The 12050-nt window shown below is 31.9% G+C and overlaps 1 protein-coding gene across 2 annotated transcripts; it reads right to left on the bottom strand.

The window, feature by feature from the left end:
* Window positions 1-8757: 8757 nt before the first annotated feature.
* On the bottom strand, window positions 8758-10822 carry LOC107935465 (uncharacterized). Of its 2 annotated transcripts, none has more exons than XM_016868072.2 (8): window positions 10528-10822; window positions 10357-10422; window positions 10140-10286; window positions 9966-10058; window positions 9773-9878; window positions 9460-9692; window positions 9187-9376; window positions 8758-9087 (listed from the first exon to the last, which is right to left on the bottom strand). In XM_016868072.2, exons 1-8 carry the CDS (start codon window positions 10777-10779, stop codon window positions 8834-8836), a joined length of 1341 nt encoding a protein of 446 aa, XP_016723561.2. In that variant the 5' UTR covers window positions 10780-10822; the 3' UTR covers window positions 8758-8833. The 2 variants fall into 2 exon arrangements, with proteins under 2 accessions (XP_016723561.2, XP_016723562.2); XM_016868073.2 differs by having other exon boundaries at window positions 9460-9683.
* Between the last annotated feature and the right edge of the window lie 1228 nt (window positions 10823-12050).

Below are 12050 nucleotides of genomic sequence, written 5' to 3'. Positions count from 1 at the left end.
AGGCTAGGGTGTTTTTGGGTTAATTTAGTTGTAATGGGCTGGTATTTTTTATTTTTTTGTTTGTCTGGGCCCAGGCGAAATTGGGTTTGTACACCTCTAGCCACAAGTTTCTTGTTCTCGAACGAGCAATTTACCACCCATAAATCAAAAGACATGTCAATTCTTTCACCTGTGTAAGCAATAACACCAAGAGATCCATTAAACACCAATACCTCGAGGGTATGATTTTATGGGTAAAACTCGACAAATTTTGGGATAGGTGAAACCGAAAACTTCTCATTAGCCATGTCAAGTGAAAGAATTAAATTTTTTTCATAAGGAGTGTACAAGCCCAATTTCGCCTGGGCCCTGACAAACAAAAAAACAAACGAAAAGTACCAACCTATTACAACTAGATTAACCCAAAAACACCCTAGCCCAGTGCCAAACTAAACCAAATGGCCCAAACCCAAATACAAGCCCAGATTTAAAACCCAACAACCCAAAGTTTCAGCCTAACCAACTAAACCCTAGCCCAAACCCATAACAGAAAAAAAATCCAAACCCTAGGTGGGCCATACCTAGGTCTTCTGACCAGCTGGCTGTAACACCCCTTACCCATATTCAATACCGGAATAGGATACGAGGCATTACCAAAACACATGCACTTGTAAACGTATTTAACCGAGTTATAAAATTTCATCTAAATTAAAACTTTCAAAATAATTAACATGCTTCTATAACTTTTCACAGTATATCCTCAAAATGTTATAATCATAATAATTAGGGCCTACGAGACCCGATACAAACTCATGCAATTCAATGCTTCATTTCCATTTCATTTAATTCGCAATTTCTCATGCTCACGATTTAGATCATATCACTAGCAATTTCCATTTAATTCACGTAAAATTCAATGACATCAAGTTCAACACTAATACGTATTTACCATTTAACTCAATGTTTATCGATTATACCATTCAATAACACATTTATGAAATTCTCAATTTTGCAATGAAAATATCACTTTAGCTTAAATAACAACATCGTCCTGATATAAATACACTACCACTTATCCATTTACTTTAATTCTTTTGGGCCCATTTGTCACTTACCGTCCTTGATCTAAATTAAGGAACGGTTACGGAAAATTGAGTAATTCACTTCCACTTTGCCATAGTATAACTATGGTCTTACTTATGATCACTTATCACTTGTCCCTGATCAGATAAGTGTAGCTAGACTACCACTTATCACTTTGTCACTTGATCAGATAAGTGTAACTAAGGCTACCACTTATCACTTTGTCACTTGATCAGATAAGTGTAGCTAATGCTACCACTTATCACTTTGTCACTTGATCAGATAAGTGTAGCTAATGCTACCACTTATCACTTGATCAGATAAGTGTAGCTAATGCTACCACTTATCACTTTGTCACTTGATCAGATAAGTGTAGCTAATGCTACCACTTATCTCTTTGTCACTTGATCAGATAAGTGTAGCTAATGCTACCACTTATCACTTTATCACTTGATCAGAAGTACTCAAATCCGGCGTTCCGCTCAATTTGATCATTTATTCATATATCAGGCTTACGAACATGTGTTAATTCATAAACCATTCATGACATTATTTCATGCCAAATCATATATTGAATATACCATACACACATACTATGAAACTTTATTTTCACACATGAGCTTAAACCATGACCAATAATGTACAAATATAAGCATAATTCATATTTCATCGTTTATCAGTTATAATCAAACATATGACCATTTATACACGAATCATTCATATATTTCCCAATTTTCCTCCTCCTCTCCATTCCACATCCTTAATGTGTATAACACACTTAAACAACATTAACTATAATTTCACTATTCACTCACATGTATATTCGAAGCTGTTTATCCAAGTCAGAGTCACTAAATTATTTTTATCTGGAGCTACGGAGCTCCAAATTAAGATCCGTTAATTTTCCCTGAAACTAGACTCACATATATTATTGTCATAAAATTTTAAAAATTTTTGGTTCAGCCAAATAGTACAGTTTATTCTTTAAAGTTTCCCCTGTTTCGCTGTCTGACAGTTCCAACCACTCTTTACTAAAAATTAATTATCTCATTATACAGAATTCAGATGATATTTTAATTTGTTTATTCTAAAAATAGACTCATTAATGATTCTAACCATATAAATTATAACTCATAATAATTTTTTTACAATTTTTAATGATTTTCCAAACTCAGAATAGGGGAACCCGAATTCATTCTGACCTTGTCTCACGAAATCTATTATATCTCATGATTTACAATTCCATTGCTCACATTGTTTCTTTTATAAGATACTAGACTTAATAAGCTTTAATTTAATATTTTATTCATCCTCTAGTTCATCTCTACAATTTTTTTTTTGATTTTTCAAAGTTACACTACTGCTCCTGTCCAAAACTGCTTTAGTGCAAAATGTTGATTTCCATTTTGCCCCAAATTTCACAGTTTATACACTTCGGTCCTTTCTCAATTAACCCCTCAATTAATCTAAATTTCTCAATTAATACTCTAGACATTATAAGTTGTTACACAACTATTAAAATTCAGAATTTCCACATATAACTCTATCTTCAAACTCTTTTACCATTAGGTCCCAAACATTCACTTTCTATTCAATTCTTTCAATAAAATCAGCATGTGAACAATTTAAAGCTCTAATTCCATGCTAAATCATCATATACTTCCATCACATATTCATAGCAACTTTAAAATTCTTTCATAAAATCAAAAACTAATGAATTCAACAAGTGGGCCTAGTTGTAAAAGTCATAAAAATACAAAAATTTCAAGAAATAGTCAAGAATTGAACTTACTTGTAGTAAAAATATGAAGAACCAGCTTGGAGAAGCCCTTCCATGGTGTTTTAGCTGATGAGAATTCAGAAAAATGAAGAGAAATCTAGATAATTCCACTTTGGTCCTAACTTTATTAAGCAAATTTTGCAATATTCCAATTTTGCCCTTAATTCTCCTTACTTTCTTGCTGATTTCATGCCTTTCCTGTCCAGCTCAAATAGACCTTGGGTCTATTTGCCTTTTAAGCCCTCTTCCTTTTATCATTTAAGCTATTAATCATTTCCCAAAATTTTGCATTTGTTACAATTTAGTCCTTTTTGTTCAATTAATTATCGGAACTTTAAAATTTCTTAACAAAACTTTAATTCTAACTTTTTAACACTCCATAAATATTTATAAAAATATTTATGGCTCGGCTTAAAATCCCTGAGGTCTTGATACCTCATTTCGATTCTAATTATTTTAATATTTATTTCTAGTGCACTATTCACTATTTCAAAAATTTTCCTAACTTCACATTTAACTTATACTTACTAAATTAATAATATTTTCCACCCATTTGTCGAAAGGGGCGGTTTTGTTTTTTTCAGCCATCGAGGACGGCGGCGCCGTCGCCGGCGACCGGCACGGTGGCCGATGACCGGACCCCTGGCCAGATTTTGGGGAGAGGAATAGAGCTAAGAGAGTTTGGCAGATTTTTTTTTAAATAGGGCTGAAATGATTTTTTTGGGGTTAAAAAATTTTATTTATAGTATAGCCCATACAACGTTGTTTTGGGCCTGAGCTTCAGCCTCCAAAATGACATCGTTTTAATGTTGCCCGATTACCCAACCTGCTCCAAGCTAGGGTCCGCGTGATTTTAATGGAAGGGCTAATTGCACCTTTAGCCCTTCTGCTTTTTTAATGATTTTTCAATCAAGTATTTTCATTTTTTAATTTTACCCCACAATTTATTGCGCTTTCAATTTGGCCCCTATTCGAACGACGTTGTTTTGGAGGAGAAGGGAAAATTACCCTTTTAATCCCTCCACGTTATCCGCATGTTCAATTTGGTCTTTTTTCCTTTATTTGTTACCGATTTGCCCCAAACTTTTGTCTTTAAGCTCAATTTAGTCCCTTTTTTGTTATTTTAGCTATTTTATTATTAAATTAAATATTTTAATTTTATTATCACTATTATTATTTTACCCACTTTATTTACATACTTATTATTATTACCACATTGTTAAATTAATTAATTTTTACATTATTATTTCTATTATATTTTTATATTTATGTACCTAAATACTTTAAATATATTTATTTCATTTTATCCTTTTTTATATATTCTTTTATAATTTTAAAACCTTAAATTGTTAATTATTATTATTATTATTAATCATCATTATTAATATTATTATTCTTAAATTGCTTTATACCTTATTTATTTATTTAATATTAGTTCTTTAGTTTCAAATTGTTAATTTGTCATATTTATTATTTGTCTTTTTACTTTCGACTTGTTTATTTTATTTCATTTCCATTCTTTATATTGTTGTTCATATGAATGTATTTATATTTATTCTGTTGTACATATTAATGACATAATCTATTTTTTTACATTTTCACTACCACATCGTGTTACATTTTACTCGATATGTCAAAAAAATTCTGTTTTAAATAAGTAAAACTTCGTATTTTGATTCAAGCAGGTCGTACCCTAACTTACGGGGTTTCGATTTTCTCGATAAATCCAAATAAATGAACATTTTTAAAAGCAAAATTTTTCTTTTAAAACAATCTCGGAAATAGGAAGAATTGTATTCTAACTTACGGAGTACGATTCTTCCTAAAATCGAGAGGATCAAATACCTTTCAATAAATAAACTTTTCGGTGTTTATTCTCGTATCGAGAATTCAATACATTGCATCCTAACTTACGGAACGTAATTCTCTTTCTCGATTAACGTGAAATACGCCCCTTTCTCAAAAATTTTCAACATTTTAACAAAGGATCGTATTTTAAATCTCTTCAAAGTGTTCAATATTCAACACTAAGACACTAATTAATTGACTAGGTACCAATTTTGGGCGTAACGAGGGTGCTAATCCTTCATCGTACATAACCGACTCCCAAATCCGTCTTTCTGAATTTTGTAGACCAAAATCATTGTTTTAATAAATCAAATAATTTATTGAAATACCTATTTTTTGAGGTGACCTGATCACAACTCATTAAAAAGGATTAGTGGCGACTCCCATGTTCGTTTTCGTTTTCAAAACCAAAGTTGACCTCGTTTTAAAAAAATAACTTTGTCAATGAGTGTTCCCTATCGTTGTTTGCCAATAAAAAATTCCATCTAAGTAATTATTACTCAAATATAATTCAAATGGTCTATAATTAGGAGATAGAATTTCCTTCCATGAATCGATTTAAGAGAATACAACTCAACTTGGGACATATCATCACCACTTGAAGTTTCACATTTACTATCAACAAAAGAAAGAGTAACAAATCGTATGAATTTGTAGTCATCAGTTTTAGAATCAAACTCGAAAGCACCGCAGTCAAAATAAACAAAGTCACAAGTAAGGCCTGGGTAAGTAGGGCTTTGGACTAAGGATGGAGGAAGAATTTTAAATTCTCCAGTTGATGGGTTCCAAATGATGGAGGAAGAATTTTAAATTCCGTATCATTCATGCAAGAACTATGTAAAAAAAATAATCCGTGACGAGCACCCCAAACATAGGGGGTATCGTGCATAAAAAAAAGGAAAGCGAATGTTTTGTTTTACTAAAAAGTTTTCATCTTGTTCAACTGAAAGTTGAGAGAAATAAGGGATGTTGGCGTTGGCATCAAATCGTTGGAGAATGGGGTTAAGGTTATTGTTTTTAAGGTTGTTGTGATAATGCTTGGAAATGAAACGAGGAGTTTGAAAAGAACACCAATACTTACAAACACAGTTGAAACAAATAAGGGACTTAACTGGAAGTTTACACAGAATTTTCATAACCAAAGCTTCTGCCACTTCAAATCTTGACATCTGCATCTATGGTAACTATATTTTCCTAAAAGTTAAGAGTTATCTATGGTGGCAACCTTAACCTTGAAGAAAAAAAAGCATAAAAGGAAAGTATTTAATGCATTATTTACATGCATTTTCGAAAAAAAATCCCTATTTGCGTGTAAAAGATAATATTTACTCTTCGCTCTCTAACCACCATCCAATAGACTTGGAAAAAAACAAGTCAAATTGATATTGTAGGAAAATCAGTTTCATATGATATTTATAAGGGTAAACTACAAAAATAGCCACTTTAGTTTGCATTGGATTACATTTTAGTCACTTATGTTTGAAATGTTATGTTTTAGTCATTTACGTTATCGTTTTGTTACAAAGTGGGCACTCTACCGTTAAGCTCTTTTACATCATTAACGATGGTCTTACGTGGCTGTCCAAATGAGTTTTAAATACCAACTTGGATGTCCTACATGGTAATCTAAATTAAATTTATTTAATTAAAAACCTATTTTCATCCCAACAGCTGGACATCCAAGTTGGCATTTAAAACCCATTTGGACTGCCATGTAGGACTATCGTTAGGGAGGTAACGAAGTTTAACGGTAGAGTGATCAGTTTGTAACAAAATGATAACATAAGTGACTAAAATGTAACATTTCAAACATAAGTGAGTAAAATGTAATATGAGGCAAACAAAAGTGACTATTTTTATAGTTTACCCTATTTATAATTCATAGCAAAATTTTTAAACAAATAAGGTAAGTTAGTAAAAAACTCTCTCTCTAACAAAAATTAAGCAAACTGGTTGAAAACCTTATATGTCATCTATTAAGTTTAATTGGAGAGATCTTTTGTCTTGTGCATCGAATTAAATGACTCCTAGAAGATAAATGCATAGATGTGATTGACTAGACTGACAATAAATCGGGCAGAACCTAAGTAGAATAGATATTGAATCCATATAGATTTATTCACTTGTCACTAGGGGTGTTCATTCGGTTAACCGACTCAAAATTGCTATAACCGAATTAACCGACCTTCCAAAATTTTTAACCGTTAACCGAACCAAATTTTTTAAAAAAAATTAACCGAACCTAATTTTTTCGGTGAATAAGGTCGGTTAACCGAATTAACCGAAAATTATGTGTTTTTTATTTTTGGTTAAAAATTACCCAAATTACCCGATTAACCGAATTAACCGAATTACCTGAAAATTACCCGAATTACCCAAAAATTACCCAAAAAGTTTGGTGTTGAGCTTGAGAAAAAATTGGGTCGGGTTTAATTTGACCTAGTTTAGGCCCTACCCTGCAAAATTCGGTTTACCCGATTTTTTTCGGATAACCGACCGGTTTCGAACTGATTTAACCGTTAACTGAAAAAATAAAAAAATTAACCGACCCCCTACCAAATTTTTTCAGTTAACCGACCGATTAATCGAACTCGGTCGGTTAACCGAAAAAATCGGGTTTAACCGAATTATGCATAGCCCTACTTGTGACATATCTTAATCTTGAGTGGTTGTTGGACTATGTATGCCCGACTAAGGGTGAACGTTCGGTCAAATCGAATTGAATGGAAAAGTTTCGAGTTAATTGAGTTGGCGAATCCTATTTTATCATCCTAACTCAATTTGAAATTTTTTCAAATCGAGTTGATCGAGATGGAATTCGAATCGAATATATTTGTTTTAGTTAAATTAAAAAATGACTTTAGATTCTTGTAGTCACTGCCACTCACCATAATCAAAATTGCCTACCGTAATCAAATTTGTTATTAACTTTCATCCCCTCATAATTTATTTATCAATCTTTTATATATGGGTTAGCTTCTTTGCTTGCTTAGTTGCTTCAATTATCTTATGATTATTGTCAACATTTATTTTGAAATTAAAAAATATATTAAATGTAAAAAAATAAAATTTTTAATAAAAATTATTTTAAAGATAAAATGTAAATTGATACTAATAAAAAATTTTAACACGAATATTTTATGAATGTAGCTTATTATAGATCCAAATCCAAATTATCACTGCACAAAATGAGGCAAATGAGAGTGCCTGTTAAATCGGAAAACGTAGAATCATTCAGATACTAAACCTCCATGCCACGAGAAACAGTGAAGCAGTGAATTTGATTTAATAGTTTTTCCAGTCAAATGAAAAAAAAAACTAAAAAAAGAAGAGACGGAAGAAAAAATTTAAAAGAGGAGATAACAGTTTTTTTAGTTAAGGTTTAGGTTTAAATATTTTAATTAATTAAATTTATTTAATTAAAAATCTATTTTCATCCCATTTAGAAATCCAAGTTGGCACCTAAAATCTAGTTGGACTGCAACATAGGATTACCGTTAGGGAGATAACGAAACTTAACGGTAGAGTGATCACTTCGTAACAAAATAATAACATAAGTGACTAAAACGTAACATTTCAAACATAAGTGACTAAAATGTAACATGAGGCAAACAAAAGTGACTACTTTTGTAGATTACCCTTACATTTATGCACATAAAAAACTTGAGGTTTAAAAAATAATAACATGAGTGTTATTATAAATAAAAATTTCATATAGCAAATTATATGGGATTTTTATTTGTATTTTGTTTTAAATGTTTTATTGTTATTTATGTCAATTTTTTCTATTACTAATGTGCTACAAGAGAGATGCACAAAAATATAATATGTGAGAAGGTGGAGATGATCAAATCTTTCAGCAGGGATGTCGTCAAGGAGGCTAGTAGGAGTTTTGGCTCTCTAATGGAAAAATCTTTAAAAATGAATGGTACGTTCTTCAAAGTTGTATTTGTCCGCTCGGATATATGAAAACCAATATAATGTGGTGGAGTTTATTGGAGCAGCTTGTCATGCTAGGATAATTCCATATTTGTACGGGTCACCTTTTTCCATGTAAAGAACAAAAGAAAAGAAAGCATTCTCTCCTTCTTATTAATAACATTTTATATTTCTTATTAAATACATTGGACAATCGTGGCAAAGCTACCTAGGGAAACTTATGATATCCGATAGGCTATTACATTGGCCATGATATAAATGGGAACAGTTTTTAAGTGTTCCAAGGAGATTGGATGATGTCGGTCTTTCATAACATATATACATCTCCGAGAGTAATAATTGTCTATTGTTTGTTCTATTTCTATTACACGAAATCTGGGGATATGCGTGTATAAGCTGAAAAACTGCATTCACAGCTTGTTGGACCGTATAGATTGAATCAGGTGTGAGTCCCATAACTAGATCACAGAATTCATTAAAACAAATAAGAGACAATAAAGTATATTAAACACAAATAGAAATGTGAAGGGGAAATAAAAACAAATTAGTTGATATACCTCGAGATAATTTTTTCTTAAGTTGTATGGCGGATTGAAAGTATGACAGAGGTCGTTGTGCAAAGTCGGAACATGTGCCATGTTTTGTCCATTCCTTGTGCCAAAAGCTAATGTCTGACTTTCCCAATATCAAGTTTGGCCATAGTCGGGGCAAGTCTACCCAAAGAACTGGATCACTTTGCAGCAAACCCTTTTAAATTAAAAACAAAAAATCTGGTTAGATGACAGATAATTTACTCAATAGTTTTAGGCGAAGAATGTGCGTATGCGTACTTCGAGTTTCTTTTCAACTAGATGAGGATTCGGATGGGTGCAAGGATTCCTTGGACCATACTGGGGCACCGGCCTGTCATGAGCGTCTTGCGCCCAAATTCCATGTATTTTGAATTCAGTTGGGATTGGGAGTTTACAGTTGAGAGTAGAGCTACAAACAGAGAGAGGCCACTGAAGTGCCAATTTGTAGAAGTCTACCACTGGAATTACTGGCGGCTGCGGTACTGCAAATGCTACCCATAATGAAAAATGATACAATGCATTTTTACAAATTTACAAATCAAAAGAAAACTACTCCATATATAGATATTACATGCATAGGTGGTTGGGCTGAGATTGGATGATTGTGATTTGCAAGCAGCTGGTTTATGATCTCCTTTATAAGCTTGGCACACATATTTCACAAAATTTTCAAAGTCCTGCAACCATGAAATAAATATTGAAATTACTTGTCACAAAATTTTACTTCACAGTCACACCAAGAGAGAGAAATAAACAAAACTCACTTGTCTGAGTGGCTGATTATTCACCACCACCCATGGCACATATTCTTGAGGTGGCTTCAGATGTGCAGTCTCGTTAGCATATTGCAGCAGAAGCTGCATTTTATTAATTTGGAAATTCAATGTTAGAAAGAGCTAAGGAGAAGTGTTAATTAAATACTAAGACATGCAGCCAACCTTATATCCAAATCCAGTAGTATAGCATTCGTTGATTATCTCCTCATTCAATCTCAGCTTTTCACTGCAATTTTTCCACAGTGCTTCAACTGGCCCCCCTTTTAAGCTTTGTTGCTCTGTGCAGCGAATGAATTCCAAGTGCTCTTTCTGCACCACAGTAGAGTAATTAAACACGAGTTCAAGACGAGTGCAAATGCTTTTGGCTAAAAGAATTTACCACATCAGGCCAGAAATGGATGACACAGCTATGTATAGTGTTTAAGTAGCATTCTTCTTCTCCATGCTGCACATTGTTGCATAAACTATAATTAGTTATAGTACCAAAAAGAAATTGAACTTCATTAGTTAATAATGAAAATACATTAAAATGAAGAATGGAGTTGTAAACCTGGCAATGGATTTCAACATTGCCCCAAGGGACCAATCTTAGATTGATAATGGTATGGAGGTCAGTGTGGAAGACCTTGACAAGGTCATTGGAGATAAAGGAGGCACAATGCTGGCATAAACTTGTTTCATAGTACAGTGACAAAGTAACCCTGTCATTAACATTATCTAAAGAGGAATGGGAGGGAGAAATAAGCATGAATATTGCAAGAGCAGCCAGAATATAGAAGATCAATGGTCGAAGATAAGCCATTATTTGTTTAAGTGATAGCTTTTGCACAATGCTGAACCTCCATTATGCAAGGGTTTTTATAGTTGAGAATGGGGATGATGACTATTGTTTTCTTTCCCTTTCAGTAAACCATGTGACGAGAAACAATTAATGTTGTTGCTATATCTAATGCAGACAGGTTTCAGTAAACCATGTGATTATACAAGTTGTACACTTTTTTAAAACATTAATTGTAAAATTTATGGCGCCATACACACTGCATGGGCTGTTCTTATTTAGCTCAATTAATGGATGCATCCATCTTTGAGCAAAGCTCAAACTGGGTTCCAAAAGAAGGAAAAAATAATGCTTAACCATGTGCCAATTAACAATTTTTTTTAGTTTAATATTCTTTTTTGTGGATTATTTCAACTCCAAAATACATTAAAACAATTCATTAAAACAATTCATTGTAGTCCTCATATGTTGTGGTAGACTTCAACAACACAAATTTCATCTTTCATGTGGATTTTACAATATTCACTTTTTCCCCAACTTTATTTTAAACCATACTTGTGGACATTTATATAGATTTGTTAAAATAAAAGAATTATATATGTTGTCATCTTAAATTTAAGTTAAATAGTACATATTTTATGATAATTTTGAAGTTTAATGAAATAAAAAAATTAAATTAAATTGTAACAATTTTCAAAAATCTAATGATAAAAAATTTAAATATTAAGATAAATATTCTTTATTATATTGAAATGATATTTATATTTATGATAATGTTATTTATCTTTGTGATAATTAAATTTATCTAGCCATTTCAAATTATACTTAAGATTTTCAATTTTATTTATTTAAAATTAATAATTATTTATGTGTCAATATCTAGCCCATTAATGAAGATCATATTACTTGGGGAAACTTATTTGGAGAATCGGATTAGATCGAATCACCCTTATCTAATCCCTTGAATCAAGGAAGTTGTATTAGATCGTTGAAGTCTTGGTTTCCAAGAATCCTTATTTACCTTGCTTCTTCTTATTATATTATATTATATTATATTTCCCTATTGTTTAATAGGGATTGTGATAAATCGTTTCTATGTTAGCAAGTCTCAAACAACCCTTCAAGGAATAAATCCAACTAAAAGATAAGAAACTAATTGTTGCATTATCAAATGTAATGTTTCGTTGGATATAAGCATTTTGAATATATTAAACTAATTTCAATAAAAATTATCATCAAAAGGGTTTTTCAATTGACTACATCAGTCAATCCTTTGATAAAGAAAGCAAGGGAGC

Source organism: Gossypium hirsutum, chromosome D10 (assembly GCF_007990345.1).
Source record: "Gossypium hirsutum isolate 1008001.06 chromosome D10, Gossypium_hirsutum_v2.1, whole genome shotgun sequence".
Lineage (NCBI taxonomy): Eukaryota > Viridiplantae > Streptophyta > Magnoliopsida > Malvales > Malvaceae > Gossypium > Gossypium hirsutum.
The sequence above is the reverse complement of the archived record's forward strand: the minus strand, read 5'-3'. Positions and strand labels throughout refer to the sequence as shown.

Bases quoted from the DNA above. Each gene is read 5' to 3' on its own strand.
- LOC107935465 (XM_016868072.2), bottom strand. From the start codon at position 10,779: ATGGCTTATCTTCGACCATTGATCTTCTATATTCTGGCTGCTCTTGCA. The intron at 9,377-9,459 runs GTACGCATACGC...TTAATTTAAAAG, and splicing joins TAGTTGAAAAGAAACTCGAA to GGTTTGCTGCAAAGTGATCC. The intron at 9,088-9,186 runs GTATATCAACTA...TCTGTGATCTAG, and splicing joins TAAGAAAAAATTATCTCGAG to TTATGGGACTCACACCTGAT.